The sequence below is a fragment of the Rhinolophus sinicus genome, chromosome 8, assembly GCF_057876585.1.
Source record: "Rhinolophus sinicus isolate RSI-liver-muscle chromosome 8, RSI-T2T, whole genome shotgun sequence".
NCBI classification, from domain to species: domain Eukaryota; kingdom Metazoa; phylum Chordata; class Mammalia; order Chiroptera; family Rhinolophidae; genus Rhinolophus; species Rhinolophus sinicus.
Window position 1 is genome coordinate 49,109,861 of NC_142508.1, and position 19,572 is coordinate 49,129,432.

A 19,572-nucleotide genomic window follows, 5' to 3' on the forward strand; every position below is an offset into this window, starting at 1 on the left:
GGCCTGGCTCCTCTCGAAGGGAGGTGGGGAGCTCTGGCCTCGGGCTGGCAGTGAGCACCCCAGGAGCATGTGAAAGTGCCCTGAGCTCAGTGCCCATGGTTGGGGGCACAGCTGAGGGATGGGCGCCGTGGCTGGGGAGGCAGGGGGTGCAAAGGCCCTCCGAGCTGGCTCAGCCCAGCAACCTGGGGCCACGTTGGGAGCCACGGTGGCTCCAGGTTAACCAAACTTTCCGACAAGCCTCCTCCTAAACCCGGGAAAGGCTTACTCGCTCACAAGCGAACTCGTCCAGAAGCATGTATTTCTGCCACCTCAGAAGCTTCCTCCGAACCTCAGATCTGAGTTGCATGTTGGGGCGGGTGGGTGGTGGTGGTGGTGGTGGGGCTCCTATTTCCCTTTAAGTGCTCACGGCCCTTGGGTGCCAGGCATGAACGGGGTTCTACATCTGCTTCTGCCATCATTACAGAACCTCCCTGGAGCCCTTTGTTGCGGGGGGGCAGCCTTGCGTAAGTACCACGGTCTCCTGACCTTCCAGGTGCCCCGCCCCCAGACGGATGACAGCAAGGCCCAAGACCCCTGTCTGTCCCTCCCCTTGACCATGACACAGTCCCTACCCTGCCGGTGCCTTCCCTCACCCCCTGCCTGCCCAGTCCTTACCTGGCCCACTCTTTGAGCTCCCTGTGGGACAGTGAGTGTCCCTCTTGAAGTGCCACCACTGCGGTAACCCGCTGGCCCCACGTCACGTCTGGAACTCCGATCACAGCCACATCTGTGGACAGAACAGGGTGGGGTACCTTAAACGTCACGATGACCACTGACAGCTGAGGAGTAGCCAGGAACGTGCAGGAAGCGCCAGGGCCTCGGAGCCCCTGGAGCAAGTCCTGGGAAAGGGTCGCCTGGCAGGGGCCGTGCTGGGGACGGGCGAGGATGTGCTCCCACGGTCTCTGAGGGGGCCCAGGGTGGGAGCTAGCCTGTCCACCACTCCTGCCCTCCCCCTGTTCTGCTCTTGGGGAAAGTCACAGGTAAAGGGCTGAGGACGATGAAAAGTCCAGAATGTTTGGCCCCCCAAGCCTATGGGCTCCCATGGACAGGCCACCTGCGAGAGCCCTGGGCCCACAGCAGCTGCCTCTGCCACCCCCGGGGTCTTCACAGCCTGTGACCCCAGGGCAGCAGGAGGTCTGGGTGGGGCCCATGCTTCCTGGGTTAGTACCCAGAGCCACCCCCGCAGTTCCTGCTCAGGACGCTTGGCCCAGAGACAATCTGAGCTGCCACCTTTCTTACACAAGAGCTCAGGCCTCACTGTGGCCCCTTTCCTCCTGGGGTGCTCCTGGGGCAGATACTCTGTGGTGGGGGGGGGGCGGACCCTCACCGGGGTGTGGGGGGGGGCGGACCCTCACTGTGGTGTGTGTGGGGGGTGGACCCTCACTGTGGTGTGTGGGGGGGTGGACCCTCACTGTGGTGTGGGGGGGGGCAGACCCTCACCGGGGTGTGGGGGGGCGGACCCTCACGGGGTGTGGGGGGGGCAGACCCTCACTGGGGTGTGGGGGGGCAAAGCCCCACTGTGTGGTACCCCAAGGCTGGATAACCTAGTCCCCGTTTCGTCTATATTCAAACACAGGAAAACCCATCTGGCACGTTCCCGCGACACCGCACCTGGACCAAGTGTAGCTGCTGAAGGGCAGCGCCATGGCCACTTACCCTGGATGCTGGGGTGGGCCAGCAGCAGCCGCTCCACCTCCAGGGCGCTGACCTTGTAGCCACCGCTCTTAATGATGTCCACGGACGTGCGGCCCCGGATCCAGTAGCAGCCGTCCTTGAACATGGCTGTGTCGCCTGAGGAAAGGGGCTTTGGTCACCGGGAGGCGTGCTGGGGCCCTGCCTCTGTGCATTTTGGTCCCTGTGCCTGCAAGGACAGGCATGGAGGACACGTGTACACACGTGGTAAGCGCTGGGCGCCTGTGTCTGTGAGCATTAACACCACTGATACGCCAGCCGCGTGTGGGACATATTTGGGACAAGACAGCAAGCAAAGTTTGATGGCTGTGACCTCAATCTGTGAGGCTAACACCAGGACAGGCCCCTCTGGTTGTGTCCCTGTGCGGGCAGGATGGCTGGGGCCCTGTGCTGTCACTGCCCACTGTCCTTCCTGCTGTCTCTCAGGTCCAAGAGAATCGGCCGCCTACTAATGTCTATCGTGGGGTTCCAGCCACTGTAGGCCTGGTGGGGCGAGGCCTCACTGGGGCCTCTTTCCTCAGGGGTGCTCCTGGGGTATACATGGTGCCACGTGGGTCTCTGACAGGAGGAAAGAGACTTCCTGCCCCTCCTGCTGACCTCTTGCTTTCTCACCTTGATTCTTCTGGGCATCCCCTGGTGGGAGCCCTTTCTAACTAAGGATCCAGCCATCCTTTCCCAGACATCGCCTAGCATGAGAGGGTGGCAGGCCAGAGGAGGAGGGGTGTGAATCTGCACGCCAGCCCAGGGCACTGAGGGTGTGGTGAGGTGGGCAGTGTGAGTGCACACACATGTGTGTCAGTATGACTGTACATGTGTGTGAATGTGTGGCACGTGCACATGTGCACATGGGGACGCCCCCACCCCGCCCTCTGCGAGCAGTTCTGTTTCACGCGTCTGTTCTCACCCCCCCCACCTCACGCCAGGTTATTAGCTGGAATAAATCATAAATATTTCATTATACATCATGCCGTCCGACGCAGGAAGGCACCATCCATCACCTCGCCACTCCTCGTGACCTGCTGTGGCGCAGGGCTCTCTCCAGTCTATTAAACAAGACGGATGGGTGTGCTTGGATGGGCTGCCGGCTTATTTATAGTGCAGCTAGAAGGCCAGGCTCTAAGAGCACAGGGTGGCGAGTGTGGTGGGTCTCTCTCTTGCGCTGACAGGAAGCATAAGGAACAAGAGGCTTTGGAAAGCTGTGTCGGGGTCCCGGGACAACCTGACGCTGCAGGTATGAAGTAACAGGAGGAGGAGGCTACAGGGACTGGGGTGGATGCAGCCTGTGCTAAAACCAGGAGGCCGACCTCAGCCTTTCTCTCATCCCTGCTGTGCAGCTCTGGCTCCGGCCATGTCCCCTCTGCAGTGGTCAGCTGTACGGTCTTCCACCGGTTTCCTGCCCATCAGCTGCCCACCACCTAAATGCAGAGAATGACCCCAGTCTAAGCCATCACAGCTGCCGGCTGCCCAGGCTGAGGCCGTACTGGTGTTCAGCTCCCTCCAGAATCTTACTGACCCTGCTCCCGCTGGCCTCTACTTGCCCAGAGACCCAGCAGAGCGAGGTGTGGCTGCCTGCTCCAGGCTCTGCCTCTGTCCCTGTGGTTTTGGGGCCTCCGTCAACATCACCGGCACCCTCTTAGAGCTGTTCTCAGCCCTGCTGTTAATGCAGCTTAAGCCAGGGTGCCAGCCCCCTACAGCTGTACCCACAGGGGCTCCCCCACAGCCCCTGGCCATGTCCCCTCGCCCCTGGGGCACACGCACTGGCTCCCCGCCTGCAGTGCTCTAGTTCTCCATCTGCCGCCTCTCCTCGACTCAGCCCTGTTCAGACATCATTTCTCTAGCGTATCCAGGTGTCCCCTCCCTGCACACCAGCACGCAGTAGATGACAGCTTCCTTTGGCACCTGTCTCCTGTCACCAGCCTGATGAAGAGCAGTGAGAACGGGGATCTCCTCTGAGGAGCCAAGCACTGAAATGGTAGGGATGGTGCTGGAGACATATGGAAGTTGTATCACGGAGAGAGTTGGGGGTTTATATGCCAAGTAAGGAAGGACGCACACGCGGGATTGCCCTGGTCACTCACTTGGATCATTGTCAGGCAAAGACAACACATGATGCAGATTTTAGAGATCACCCTGGATTACCCAGTGGGCCCCCAATGTGATCACATGTGTCCTTTTGAAAAGGAGGCAGAGGGAGATGTGACACACACAGAAGCGGAGAAGATCATGCGAGAAGAGAGGCAGAGGTTGGAGTCATCAGCCACAGGCCCAGGAACACCTGGAGCCCCCAGAGGCTGGAAGAGGCAGGACGGCTCCTTCCCCAGAACTTCCGAAGGGAGCTCAGCCCTATGACACCTGGGTTTCAGACTTCTGGTTTCTGGAACTGGGAGGGAATAGATTCCTATTGTTTGAAGCCCCCAGTTAGTGGCCAGTGGTTATAGTACACCCAGGGGACCCCACTAGGTGAGGAGCTGTGCTCTGGCAGCATCTGCTGGCCGGCCGGACGCAGAAGTAGGGCAGCCTGTCCTGTGGGTCCTGGTCTAGAGGGGAAGAGGCATGTGAAGTGGAGGCGAGGGTGGGGAAGAGGGGGGTGTGCATGCAAAGTCTTGCAGGAGCAGGAGCGAGGCTGAGGAGCAGCCAGGAGGGCAGTGGGGTGGACAACCAAGGATGTTGTCCATCTTTACCGAGAGCCCTGGAGGCCACGGGAAGGTCTGGCACAGGGTGAAGGGACAGCATTTCTGTCTGGCAGAGTCCGTTCCCCTGACTGTGGAAACCGCTGGTGGCTACAGCCTTACCCAGGTGGGAGACAGGTGGGTGGGACAGCAGACAGAGGGAACTCAGGAGCAGGGAGATAGGACTGGAGGAGGAGCGACAGGAGGAAGGAAGGCGACCACACTCCTTGGTCTACCTCGTGGGTGGGATGCACCGAGGGCCTCGGGGAGAGCTGGGTTGGAGATATGAGTGGGGGCTTCACAAGGATGCACATGGAACCCCGTGGGGGGCAAAGGTGGTCGCCCCAGGGAACACAGAGCAGGAAGAACTGAAAACAGTCCTGAGAGAGCCTGTGGTACATGGACCCTTCTGCAACGCAGGCTGGGTCTCCCTGCCGCTGGGGAGGCTGCACAGACGGCCTGTCAGCGACTTCAGGAAGCATCTGAAGACCCTTCCCCCTGGAGGTCCTGCTGGAGTGGCTGTGGCCAGTGAGAGACAGACATGGTGTGAAGCCCACCCAGCTGAGCTCTGGAGGGGCCCCAGCTTCCTCATAACCATCCGTGCTGACTGCTCAGTGGGGGAGGAGTAGAGGCCAGGGGTGGAAGGAACCAACCAGAGGTCTGTGGGGGGCAGAGGGGGTGCATAAGGCTCACTGAGGGGAAGGTTTGGGAAGGGTCAAGAAGTCAAGGACAGAGACAGCCACTGCTTTCAGAAATGCGGAGTTCGTGGGACCATTGCTAACGGAGCTGCTTGTGAGGGATGAAGGACTGGGGAGAGGGAAGGGAAGGACTCTTGAGGAGCTCTGGCTTTGAGGGGCCCTGTTGGGAGGGAGAGGTATAGCCAGGCTCCGGGGAGGTGGGCGGGGGAGGGGTGGGGGCGCCCGCCTTCTCTGGGGAGGAGCCTGGAGAGAGTGGTGGGACCAGGAGTGAGAAGGGCGGGTCTGAGGGGCACCGGGACCACCTGATGCCAGTGCAGAGCTGCTCTGCTCTCCAGAGGACCCATGCTGCCTGGAGACCCCGAGGTCCCGGCTGGACCACAGAGGCAGGATGAGCAGGTGAGGTATCGGGGGATCACACTCAGCATCGGGAGGCGAGGCCCGTTTGGCTGCCTGATGCCCTGATTACAGACCTGAACACCCCTTGAGACCAGCTACGTTTCCCTGGATATACGTGAAGCAGGCACTAAATCCCCAAAGAGCATGGTCCCAGAGCTCCAGACTCTCTGGCCCACATGCAGCCTTTCTCTGAGGGTGAGGCTCACCTGCAGCTGGTACACGTGTGCTCCGTGGTGCTAATGGAAAGGGTTTCAGAAAAAGGGGTCCTCAGCCTTCGAGGATATGCGGACACAAGGCAGCACAGAAGCAAGCCCGCAAGCGTGGGAGCTGTCTGCTTAGAGAGCAAGCCCCACGGGGCCCTTATTTACACAGTACGACTGCTGAGCGCTGTGCCCGCTCCCTGCGTCTGCAGTGCCACCCGCAGCCACCCCGTGTGCACAGTGAGGGGGACGAGGTGCACCTCCCTTGGCTCCCGCCGTGGGCCTGAAAGCATCTGCACGAGGCAGCATCTAGGAGGAAAGGAGTTAAGGAACAAAGCAAGTCTACAAACCTACAAAGAGCCCAGGGAAGACAGCATTAAAATTGTTTAAAAATTAAATGAAGAAGGAAGCATGAGACGGAATTTCTGCAGCGCTCTGAGGCAGTAAAATTGTACTCCCTGCAGCCTCTGTGTGGCCACACTGTGATAAAGAGCAGACCCGCCTGGAGGAAAGGGCATGCGGCCAGACACAGCCCTGGCGTTTGTTCACGGCGGGAAGAACTACTGAAGAGCAGTATCTCTGGAGGCACATGGTGCAGTAACAGCATCTGCCGGGCCCTCCCCTGCCAGGCGCTTCCAGGGGACCCTGTGGAAACCAGGAGGCCTGTACGGCTGCCCGCTGAACTCAGCCTTTCCTCTGAGGCTCCCCCCACCCCCGTCCAACCTCGTGAAACACTACAGGCCCTGAGAGGCTGAGACTGCCCAGGCCCTGCGAGGGCGGTGCCCACCACTGCTGGCCCCACCCACCTCACCCTGGAGACCGGGACAGCAGATGTGTGCCCAACATCCCGCCCTGCCCCTGGTGAAATGCAGGTCAAGCCTGGTTGGGTGCAAAGAAGGGCCTTGCTTGCGGGCAGTGGCCCCGGGTATCGGACGGCTCAGGCCTGCCCCACAGCTCAGGCTGTCGATCCCTCGGAAGGGATCTGCTGAGCAAATGCGCCACCCGCGGTCCGACCACGGAGTGCAGAGGCTGGCCTCGGGATGCGGATCGCCAGGAACTGTGCTGAGGACCAAGGCCAATCCCCAAAGGTTACATTTCTATGATTCCATTTCTATGACATCCCTAAAGGATAAGGAATGGTGGTGGCCAGGGGTTCAGGACAGTGGGCAGCGGGGAACAGGCTCGAGGCTACAAAGCAGCAGCTTGCAGGGGCCTCGTGGTGAGGGCAACGTTCTTACTGCGACGGTGCTAGCCACAGGGACCGCCCGTGTGCTAAGAGGGCACGGAGCTGCGTACACGCACACACCTGTGCACACATGACTGCGTGTGGAGTGGTGGACCCTGAGCAAGCCCGGAACGGGCTTTGGTGCTGTGCCAATTACGTGGGGAGGCTGGCACCTGGGGAAACTGGGCCAAGGTGCGACGACCTCCCTGCACATTACTTGTGACCTCCTGTGAATCTGTTTAAGTATTTCAAAATAAAGTTTCAAGTAATTGCTGCTGGTTTATGGAGAAGCCCCCCCCCCCCAACTCCGAGCGCGCCCCCCACTGTGGCCTCACCCCCCCCAAGCAAGTCACGTGCAGCATCTGCAACACATTAAAGCAATAATTTTTAAAAGAAAGAATCTGTATTAACAAATGTATGACTGAGAAACAAGTGTCAAAAACAAATGTGGGAAATTGCCTATCAGGATGCTAATTAGATGCCCCCAATCAGGCTGGGACGCTCTTCCTCAGGTGTTAGTGCTCTGCCCTTGCTGGGAACACCTGCTCTGCTCACCCGGCCCCCCACCTTGCCCCCCTCTGGCTCTACATGGGGCACTGCCAGGCCTGCGGCCCTGGCCTTGGTGTGTTCACAGTGTCAGGGGAGCCAGGGCTCTGAGGGCTGTGGGGGTGGCTCCTGGGTGGACTGTTCCCTCAGTGAAGTGCTGATGCCCCCATGGCCTCCCTGCCCAGAGGGTGCCTGGGCGCACACAGACCAGGCAGGGTCACTATTCAGCCCAGCAACTGCACTAGAGCTGCACATGGGGTTCCGCGGAGCCATGTGGAGGGCAGACCCTAAGGGCCAGTGTGGCTGACCGGGAAGGAAGTCAGTGCCAGCTCTGCGTCCTTCTAGAGGCACCAGGCTTCTGTGTCAGAGAAGGTGGCAGCCGCCTGTCAGTAAGAGGCCGTGCCTGAGTTCCTAGGGCAGCCGGATGGAGACACTTTTTTCCATGAAAGCCGGCTGATGGGAGGCCAGCCCAGCACTACACGCGCCTCAGAGAGGTTCTGGGGATGCCTGCGACTCGCCTGGCCTCGAGGGCTGCGCTTCTGAGCCAGTGTGCGCATGTGTGCCGTGGGCCCTGACTGCCGGGCAGGAAGCCACGTGCCGGCCCTGAAGGCTGTACCACATCAGAACTCCTCAGCCACAGAGGAGAAGGCATCCCAAGCCCACAGAAGAAATCCCAAGTCCGGGATGTGCCCACCAGGCCTTTCAGGAAGCTGAGGGCAGGCCCTAGGGCAGACTTCTCCAGGGCACCATCTCCCTCCAGCTCTGCACCAACGCCACATCCCTTCCTGCTTTGCTCACGCAGTTCCCTCCAGAGACCTGCAACCCCTGCCTCGCCCTGGACACCACCTTCTTAGAGAGGCCTCCAGACACCGCCGGACAATCTGAAGGGGCCTCCCTGCCGGTTCTGTCCACTCTGCGTGGTTTGGGATTGCTGACTTCTCAGGGAGAAGTCGCTAGATGAGCGTCAACAAACGTGACGACCCTCCCTACGTTCTTCCAATGATGTCATCCTTCTGGGTGGGCTCCAGATCCAATCTCAGGGCCCGGTGTATGAAAGCCAAACAGTCTCAACAGAGCAACAGACAGAGGCTGGTCCCACAGGGAGGGTTGTGCGAGTGAGGGGGAGCTTTAGACACAGGACCCCAAACGAGTTAACAGCTTTCATTTTGCAACAGCGTATTTATCAAAACAGACGGACTCTGGAATCAGTCTCCTGCGATGAGCATCCTACCCCCTGGCTCTGATGCCCACCTGGGAGTCAGGGAGCTTTGCTCTGACAGATACAATCTCACGATCAATACGGTTGCACTGTATGGAGCTCAGGCACACGGGTCTGCAGCAGAATTTATGCACCGCTCTCCAATCCAGTGCGATTCCATGTCTCAGCCTTAAACTGTAATTGAAAATAAATCTCCCGACACGGAGAGGCTAACTTTCTGCACGGGTGGGCGAAGCCTGGGCAGTAGGCCGGGCCCTGCCCATGTGCGGTCCTTGACGAAGCACTCCTGGCCGGACCAGTATCCCAACCCTGGAGCGACACAGGAATAGCACTGTACCCATCCCGCTAAGGATCCTAAGCCATTGATGAAGCAATGCCAGGCACCCCAAATACCCCATCTCTGGCTGTGCAGAAAGCTGGGGTAGGTGAGAGAGGAAGCAAGGTGGACGAGACGCAGACCCACTCTTACAGCAGCCCCGGAGTGTCTTACCCTGGGGCTCTTGGTCCTTGAAGAAACTGAGGGAGCACGAGACCACCGCTGTCACTGCTCCCCCGGCTGCTCTGCCCTGAGGCCCGTCACTTGTCCATTCAGCCTCCACTCCGTCTACAGGTGAGGAGGCCGAGGCTGGTAGGGGAGCAGGAGAGCCCGGCCCCCTCTCCTGGGCAGTGGTGCAGATGGCTCGTGGGCTCCAGAGACAGGTGCCCATGGCGAGAGAGAGGAGCCACTGCCACCTGTGTGCCATTCAGAGACCCTGGCAGCCGCTGCGCTGACCCACTTGTGGGTGGCAGCAGCCAAGGAAGATACCAGAAGCAGATGAAGATACGACAACTTCCAGAAGTACAAACCTCACCTGAAAGCTGCCAGGGAGAAACAGCAGGATGAACACAGGTTCTCTCCCCCTTGAAATAAAATCAACAGTGACTTTTCTTTTTAAGGCACAAAGCTTTAAATAGGGAGAACACGGAAGGAGAGTGTGTGGAAGCTGGAAAGCAGACGAACTACACAGTGACGCCTGTGAAGGCAGGAGGAGAGGCGACAGGATGCTGATTTATACCAAAGGCTCCAGCAGAAACAGCTAACAAGTCTGGGGGCCGGCTGGTTATTTATTGTTCCTAAACTGGTAAAATCAATGGCATCTTTGAGCTACGGATGGACAACTTTGATTAAAAAATACCCAAAAACTTAGAAACACTCTCTGCCCAGAGGTCTGGGACCAACCAGTGCAGGGGGAAAAAAACACGCCAGAAGAACAGCACAGAGGCCCAGGAGTGGCTGCATGCTGCAGAGCTCAACACATGACAGAGGATACAGTGTTTGCACAGGGGCGACCATGCCGTGATGTCTCTGCATCACTCCACACAAAAGCCAGTTCCAGGTGGATCGAAGACTTAACTTCATGAAAGCAAAGCCTGACAAGTTTCAGAAAAAAATACAGAAGAATATCTTTATGACCGCGAGGAACAAAGGATTTTTAAGTGACCAAAAACATTAAAGCACACACAAAGGAGACGGCTGCCAGACAGGATTACAGCACAACAAAAGCTTCCGCACACAAAAGGTGTCACCAACAAAGGGGACCGTGCCACAGCAGGGCTCAGCCTCATACCGTTGGGGAAACCCCGGGACAGCTGCAGATTGAACAGCCAATGACACCAAGTGTCCTTGGATGGACCCCCGTCCTCTGACACAGGCTTCCCAGGGACCCTGCCTTCTGGGGAGAAGCGAGGCTCGTGTATGAGGTGGCTGTTCTTGGTCAGCCAGACGTGAAGGTCACTGAGAACCTACAGTAACATGTGCTATCACACTCACTAACGTGAGACACTGGGGTCCCTGCATTTCAACACTTTGCCTAATTCCTAACTGTCACTCATTGGTCAATATAAGAGTATTCCCTGCTGGAGAGATGCATCAGAGCTCAAAGCAGCTATGAGTAAGTAGCTCTGAGCAAGACGTGAGTGGAGCGAATACTAAGTGCTATTCTGAGGCCTTCACATGAGAAGGTTTAAACTTCAGTGTAAAATTTAAAAACAATTTATACTTATCTGTGTTTATAAGAGTAATAAGGCTTATTGAGGACAAACTGGAAGAAAGAGAAAAATGGGAAGAAATGAAAATCATGCAGTGATAACAAGAGTCAGCATTCTGTGCTTGGCATATACAAACGCAAATGTGCACACACATACACATGTATGACACACACCAGCAGGGTTCCCTCATGCCATTATTCTTCAAAATATGGTTTCTAAGGCCTCACAATATACTGCTGTTTGGATGGTCATAATATATTACCATCATCCATTGCTGAGCAAATGATTCCAATTTCTCACTTTATAAATAATTCTGCAACAGACATCTTTACACGTCCATCTTTGACCTCTGATTATTTTCTTTGAATAGATTCCTAGACACACTCTTGACACATAATTCCACCTGTATGTTGGAAGCACTGGCCTCACAGCAACGAGTGTCAGCTTTTTAAGAATCTTTGCCAATTTGGTCCAAAGGAGTCGATCTTTGTTTGGTCCAAAGGAGTCAATCATTTCTTTCTCTTTATTTGAAAGACAGGTTTAGCTCTTTCATCTCTATGAAGTGAAACACTTTCCATATTTTTATGGCCAATTGCACTTCTCCTTTGTGATGTGCCCAGGCTGTCATCTGTGCTCATTTTTCCTGTTGGGGCTGACTGGGCTCCACGCGTGACTCCCGGGGCTGCAGGGTCAGCCCTGAGGGCACTACTACAGACACCTTGGAGGATTTCCATGCTCCATCAAGGCAGCAAACCTCAGGCAGCTCAGCCAGTCCACAAAGAGGCTCTCTCTTCTGTTGTTCTACTGGTGAGTTGTTTTCTTAAATAAATAGCTTTTAATGTTTGTCTCTGATAATAACATCATGTGCTCACTGTAGAAGCAAAAGGGAGGAGACACCACCCGACACCCCAGTAACATTCTGATGATTTTCCTACGGTTCTTTCTGCCAGTTACTTAAATACCTTCTGCGCATGTATTTATCTATAATTAGGTAAATATAGTTTACTGTTTCCTATGTCACTTCTCAATATTAAACAGTATATGATACATATTCTTTAAAATGTAAGTCAGAGATGTCATTTGGGTTCCTCATGTTCAACTATCAGTCTCTTCAAAAGGACAAAACTGCTCAGGGTAAAGCGTCCAGAGGGTAACGGGAGCCTCAGCATTTGTTGAGCTGTCCTCACCTCCTTCCCCACACCCCCATCTCCGTACTCTCGTGTGCAGCCTATGTTCTCTCTTCCATGTCCCCATCTCCACCCCATGTCCTCATGGTCTGCGTCTTCATCTCCATCCTGTGTCCTCAGCTCTGAAGGCAGGGTCAGTGTAAAGCTCTGGGGATGCATGGGTCTTAGAATCACCCATCTCCCTGCCCTGGGCCGGCCATGGAGCCTGCATGTGTGTTGCCAGCTTCTCTGAGGGTGTGGTGGAGCTCAGGTGGGACTCAGAGAGGCAGGAGACATCACTGTGGCTGTCAGGGGAGTTCCTGGGGGCAGACCTTTGATTTCCTCCCTGAACTGCAGCCATGAGCCCTGGGGGGACTTGCACGGAGCTCCCTGCACACTCTCCCTGGCAGAACTGGGCTGCGGGGAAGGAGGCAGACACAGGCAGGGCGGGGGGGGGGGGGGGGGGCTGGAGAGGCTGGAATAGTAGCTGCTGGCCTACATCTCCTGTCACCTAGACACAGAGGAGGTCACTGAGGTGGAGCTGGCAGGACTCAGCCCTTCTCCAGCTCCTGCCAGAATTCACATGGCAGGAGGGGCTGACCAGGGAAAGGGTTAAGTTTAATTTATCCTGATTTCTATTTAATATCATGCTCTCCCCGTAGGAGCCGGCAGCTGTGAGCTGATTGCACGCTCTCATTATGCAGTCTGTATCGCTAATGGCCTGTGACAAAGGCATGCGGCTTCCAGGCCTTACCCCCGAGAGCCAATTAAACACACATACTCCCTTCCTGTTTGCAGCGCATTACAATGAAATTAAACTGAATTTCAAAATCATTTTCTCCTAAAGACATCTCTTTACAATAATTAATGCATACTATTCCTTTTCAACTGAAATATTCATCAGGAGCGGTGACTAAAATGTCTTAACGCTGACTGCCCCACATTTTGCATTGCTGCTGCCCCGGTGCTCAGCGAGCCCTGCTATCGGCAAAATCCACAGGGTTTTGGTTCCTGTGCTTTTAAAGGAGAAAAAAAAATCTGCAGCTTTTTATCTGAATTTTAAAATAAAGGAAGATGGCTACAAAGCGAGTCGAGGTTTCCAAATCTTAGGTTTCCAAATTCAGAGGGCTACAGGAGGGGCACACAAAAAACACAATTAGCTCAAAAGTGGTATTTCCTAAATTCTGCATTTGAAGGACAATAATAGAGAGAGGTTTGTTTCTACCAGACTGGCCTGTGTTGATGTGGACATTTACAGAGGGTAAACCAGGCCGGCATGTATTAATATGCTGACCGCATGACAGGCAGAGACAAGAGGGCCCAAAATAGGTGACCTGGGCTTCTGGGTCTCCAACCACTAGGCCCTCTGCTGACCAGCTCCCCAGATTTGCCTGCCTGGGGCACTGGCCTCTGTTCTGGGGACTGACAGATGTCCACTCTGCAAACCCTTTGGAACCCTCCACAACCTGCTCTGCCCAGTGTGGGGGGACCAGGGGAATGGGACACTTCCAATCACAGCTGCTGGGAAATACACTTCAGAGGGTATGTGAGAGAGAAAGCCATGGATGGCTGTGGGACCACAGGCTGGACGTGGGACTGGCCAGGATCAGCAAGTCCAGCCCTAAGTGCCACCTGCATGGGGGCTGAAAGGGGCCACTAGACATCCCCCAGGAGGACTTTTCATCTGCCCCTGCACCCTCAAACCCGAACTCGATGGGCCCGCATGGCCCCCTGCTCTGTCACTTGGTTACTTCAAGCCCATGATGGTGCCAGATAGAGCAGACATGGGATCCACCCCCTAAATGCTCCATGCTGACCTGAGCCTGGTGAGGTGACGTGTGCGAGCGTCAGCCCCCACCAGCACACGCCATGGGGGTCATCAGGCTAAGGGCCATGGCCAAGGCCATGTCCTAACACACCCTCGCTCCCCATTCGATGCGCACGGCCGCCACCCCCTGGGTCCGTCCCATCAGCAGGCGCCGCCTTTCTCCTGAGCTCTGCTCCCCACGGAAGAGCAGTGATTAAGGTGCATTTCTGATTACGGGGCCAACATAGGATGACGTGAAAATGGGCCTCTCTTTTCAGAAAATAGTGCTTTAAGATTATTATGAAATAATGCACGTTCAGCACAAAAGTTTTAGAAATATAGATAGGCAAAAAGAAAAGGAGAAACCACCCAGAACCCCACCATCTAGATGTCAAGAACTGGGGTTCCGGAGAGTGTTCCAGATGCACACCCGTGAATCAGTCCAGCTGCGAACCTGAACATTTCCAGTGTCTGCTGTGCCATCACATGGACAGGACTGCTGGGCCCCAGGAGGTGGGGGGCACGGGGACAGAAGGAGATGGGATGTGGGACGGGGGTGGGAGGCTCCTCAGAGCAGGCCCAGGTGAGAGGATGCTGGTGTGGGGGGGTCCCACCAGCGCCTTCCAGCAGTGCCACCTCTTCCTGCCTAGCCACTGGGCCCAAGGCTTTGGTGACAGGTTTACACTTGCCCACTCCGGCAGGTGACACAAAGAATGCAGACTTCAGCGTAAAGAATAATGGAAATGAATGACCCGAACCACAAATGAACCACATTCTATCAAAACGACATTGTTCCTGAATGGGGGAGGAGGGAAGATTGACAAAGCAGGGTGGGCTAAGAGGGTGGCGGGGTGGGAGGGCGTGAGGAGGGTCTCTGATGTAGACTACAGTGGTGACTGGGACGAGGGGGACTCCTGACTCAACAGGGGCAGTGGGACCACCAGGCAGGGGCCAGGGGTCAGGGTGGGAGCCGTGTAGTAAGGCCTGGAGGCTGGTGGCCCTCCTGAGGGTTGTGGCCTCCGGAGCTTGCTTCCAGAGGCCAGCCAGGGGCTGGAGCGCTGGGTCGGGGTACAGCCATGAGGATGTGAGACACAAAGTGCACCCCCCGCCCTACTCTGCCTTTCACAGAAGATTCTGTGGGTGTCCAGGCGCGGCGACAACCTGGGGTGGCCAAGTCACATTCCTTCCCCAACCCCCGGGGGCCTCCCCACTCTGGCGCCCCCTCCTCCTCCGGGTACCTGTTTTAAACCAGCCATCAGAGGTGAAAGCTTTCTTCGTTTCTTCTGGTTTGTCCCAGTACTCCCGGAACACAGAGGGGCCCCTGACCAAGAGCTCCCCTTCCTTCTCCTGGAACCCTGGGGTCACCTGTGGTGTGGGAGACAAACGTGCACTCAGAGCAACACCTCCCAGGATGCAGGCTCCCCCTGCCTTCCCCAAGCCCATGCCTGACCTGAGGACCACATGCTCTTCTGAAATTAAATACTTCGTTGGAAACGACTGAGAAACGCAGCTTTCAGTGCAGAAACGCAATCATGATGGCACCGAGCTGCTCCCTGAGCTCGCCTTGCCCTGGGAGGGGCTGTGGGTCATCTTTATTCTAAAATAGCCCTGTCCTGTAGATTCGAATATGTAAGTGGCCAGGTCTCAGAGCTCAGACCTGGCAGGATTAGCTGTGTGTCCACTTCTAAAAGGTGTGCTCCTGGCTGCCCATGAAATACCACCGTCAAGGCATTTCATGGACAAATGACAGAACCCAGGAGAAGCAGGCAGCTGCCCACACCCCACCAGTGGCTACTGAAGGAACTCCTGAGTTGGTAGCACCTGCTGTAGAGCCCTCTGACAGAGGTTACTTTGCTTCATGAAAAAGAAGCTGACAGAGTAGCCTACTGGGGTTGGGGGTGGGGGTCTCCAGGAGGAAGACGTAGGTGCCAGGAGAGAGCGGCACCAGAATTCATGTGGTCATGGGAAGCAGGACATCTCAGTGTTTCTCCAATGTGACCACAGTCACATTGAGGAAGGAGGAAGGCTGGGTTTTATAAGAAACTGAGCAGGTCTATCCAGAGAAATCCAAAACTCCAATTCAAAAATCTTTATGCACTCCTATGTTTATTGCAGCACTATACATAATAGCCAAGACCTGGAAACAACCGAAATGCCCATCAGTAGATGACTGGATTAAGAAACTGTGGTACATTTATACAATGGAGTATTACGCAGCCATAAAGAAGAAAGAAATCTTACCATTTGCAACAACATGGATGGACCTAGAGAACATTATGTTAAGTGAAATAAGTCAGAAAGAGAAAGACAAATACCATATGATCTCACTTATATGCGGAATCTAAAGAAAAGAATAAGTGAATGAACTAATCAGAGACAGTTTTGGAAACATGGAGGAAAAACAGAGGGTTGCTAGAGGGGCGGGGGGGTGGGGATAAGGGGAAGGTGAGAGGTTTTGAAAAATAGTCGGTAACCACAAGATGGTCATGGGGGTTTGAAAATTAATTTGGGGAATGTACAGAGGGATAGTGGATGGGGGGAGGGGGGTTCACACAGTGTGAGGGATATAAATGATAAATGTCTAAGTTTTGCTTTGTCTTGTGCACCTGAAACTAATTAAAAAACAAATAAATAAATTTGGAAAAATAAATAAATAAATAAAAATAAAAAATTAAAAAAAAAAAGAAACTGAGCAGGGCCTTCCATGGTGCCAGGAGAAGCATATGCAGAGGAGGTAACAACATGCAAGGCAGGAGACCCCGTGGGGTTAAAGGTGCATGCCTCCGGTAAGCCACCACTGGCTTACTTGGAGAATTCAACGCTCCTCACTTAGTATTACAATAGGGCTAGTAGACAGAAAACCAGTAAGGACGTGGAAGAACTGAATCACACCATTAACCATTGGCGTCTAATTGGCATTTACACTCTAATGCAAACCAGCAGAACACCTGCCAAGCACGACCACACATTCTGGGCTATAAAACACACCTTAATAAATTTAAAAAAACTGAAATTATATCAAACATGTTTTCTGACTATAATGGAATTAAGCTGGAAATCAATAACAGAAAAATCTCTAAACACTTAGAAAATAAACACCACACTTATAAATAATAATCCATGAGTCAAGAGAAAGTCTTAAGGAAAATTAGAAAATACAATAGAACTGAAAGAAAATGAAAACACAACATACCAACATTGCAGGGTACAGCTAAAGCAATGCTTAGAGGGAAATTTATATCATTAAATGCATATGTTAGAAAAAAGGTCTCAAATCAGTAACCTAAAATTTCACCTTAAGAAATGAGAAAAAGAGAGAAATAAGCCAAAAACAAGCAGAAGAAAAAAACAATAAAGAACAGAAACCAATTAAGATTGAAAAGAGAAAAGCAATAGAGGAAATTCAATGAATCCGAAAGCTAGTTCATTGAAGAAAGAACAATAAAACGGATAAACTTCTAGCAAGAACAACAAAGAAAAAAGAAACAGAAGACACAAACGATCAGTATGAGGAATGGATGAATATCACTTCAGACTCTGCAGGTATTAAAAGATCAATAAGGAAATTCTAGGAAAATCTCTATGCACATAAATTCAGCAACTTAAATGGACAAATTACTCAAAAATCACTATTTACCAATATTCACCAAGATGTAATAGATGACCTGAACAGTCCTATAACTATTAAAGAAGTAGAATTCATAGTTAAAAACTTCCAAAAAAGAAACCTCTAGACCCAGATGGTTTCACTGGTAAACTTTATCAAACATTAAAAAAACACATAACTCCAATTACATTGTCATGCAGTGTGTCATATGGGGTCTCTGGTCCTGCTCCCCACATAAGAATGCAGAACGTAATGAGGCCAAAAAGGAGCACCCATGGAGCCATAGATAGGGGAGTCATACCACTATATTCTCGCTGGTGGCTGGGTTGGAGACACAGGAAGCAGGAGCCACACTATCTGCAACCTGCCGTCCACTTCTCTGCCAACCAACCAACCAAGCAACCAACCCCACTTGCTAGCTGCAATCCGCTCTTGCCAGCTCAGCCACCATCTTCTTGCTAGCCCCCCATGTGCTGCTAGCGTAGCCACGGCAGTTATATTAGTGGCCAATGGCTCACTGGTTACAGCTGACGGCCAACTAGCTACAGCTGATGGCCATCCAATCACAGTTAATGGCCATTTATTACCCGAGTGAGCACCTTTCCACGTGAGGGTGACAGCCTGGAAACTGCACTCCTGGCTCTGTCCCCACACACATACAATCTCTTCCAGAAGACAGAGGAAGAGGGAACACCTCCCAACTCATGTCATGAGGCCAGCATCACCCTTATACCCAAACCAGACAAAAAAGTACAAGGAAAGGAAACTACAGACCAAAATGCTTCATGAACATACATGCAAAAATCCTCAATCAAATCCAGCACTATATAAAATGAAAAATACACCATGCCCATGCCCATGCCCAAGTAGGGGTTGGTCCTGGGAATGCAAGGCTAGTTCAATATCAAAAAATCAGCTGTAATCCCATATTAGCAGCCTAATGAAAAAAAATCAATTGATGCAGAAAAAAGCATTTAGAAACACTCAACATCCATTTATGATAAACAAAACTCTCAGCATATCATAAATAGAATGGAATCAACAAAAAGCCTACAGCTAATGTCATGCTTAATAGTGAAAGATCAAATACTTTTCCCATAAGATCAGAAACCAGACAGGATATCCATACTCACTATTCCTATCTGATCTCATACTAGAAATGCTTCACAGAGCAATAAAGTAAGAAAAAGAAATGGATGGCATACAGATTGAAAAGGAAGAAATGAACCTGTTCCTTTTTGCAGAAAACATGATTATATATGTAGAAAAATTTCAAGAAATCTACAAAAAAATGTTAAAACTAATAAGTGAATTTACCAAGATTACTAAAGGATATGAAGCCAAAACACGAACATCAATTGTATTTCTATATACTAGCAATGAGCAGTTAGAAACAAAAAATCTCTACACTTACACTAGTTGAAAAGGAAGAAGAAAAGGAGGAGGAGGAATAGGAGGAGAAAAGAAGAGAAAATACTTAGGTATAAATCTAACACAACAAGTATAGGATCCATATGCTGAAACACCCCCTTACCCCACAACACACACACACACACACACACACACACACACACACACGGCAGACCTAAATAAATGGAGAGACATACTATGTTCATGGATTGGAAGACTCATCATAGTAAAGATGTTAATTTTAATCAAATTGACCTATATATTTCATGTGATTTTGATCAAGATTCCAAAAGGATTTTTTTTGTTGTTGTTGATATTGACAAACTATTTCTAAAATTGGTATGGGCAGGCAAAAGAACTAGAATAGTCAAGACAACTTTGACCAAGAAGAATAAAGTTTGTAGAATAACACTACAGTTTAGAAACTTACTATGAAATCATAGCAGTCAAGACTGTGGTATTGGCAGAAGAACAGACACATAGATCAATGGAAGAGAATATATAACCTATCTATAGACCTACTCAAATATGTACAATTGATTTTGACAAAGTTGCAAAGGCAACTTAATGAAGACAGGGTAGTCTTTTTAACAAACAGTATTTGAACAACTGGATATCCATACGCAAAAAAAAGTAATCTCCACTTAAACCTCACATATTATGTAAAAACTCATTCAAAACGCACCATAAATATAAAAGTAAACTGTAAAACTATAAGATTCTCAGAAGAAAACCTAAGTGAAAACTTTTGTGATTTGGAGTTAGAAAAGTTAGTTCTTAGAGATAACAGCAAAAGCATGATCTATAAAAGAAAAAAAAGAAGAGTTAGGTTTTAATCAAAATTAAAAATGTTTTCTCTCTGAAATACAA

At 52.4% G+C, this 19,572-nt stretch overlaps 1 protein-coding gene across 3 annotated transcripts in view; it reads right to left on the minus strand.

Moving 5' to 3' along the window:
* The window catches only part of ACSF3 (acyl-CoA synthetase family member 3), a 69,105-nt gene that overhangs the window by 7,691 nt on the left and 41,842 nt on the right, over positions 1-19,572 (minus strand). For all 3 annotated transcript variants that reach the window (XM_019742690.3, XM_019742691.3, XM_019742689.3), the window contains exons 7-9: positions 14,924-15,050; positions 1,696-1,830; positions 655-766 (exon numbers count right to left, since the gene is read on the minus strand). In XM_019742690.3, coding sequence (XP_019598249.3) covers positions 655-766; positions 1,696-1,830; positions 14,924-15,050 — 374 coding nt within the window. The remainder of the gene's footprint in view (positions 1-654; positions 767-1,695; positions 1,831-14,923; positions 15,051-19,572) is intronic.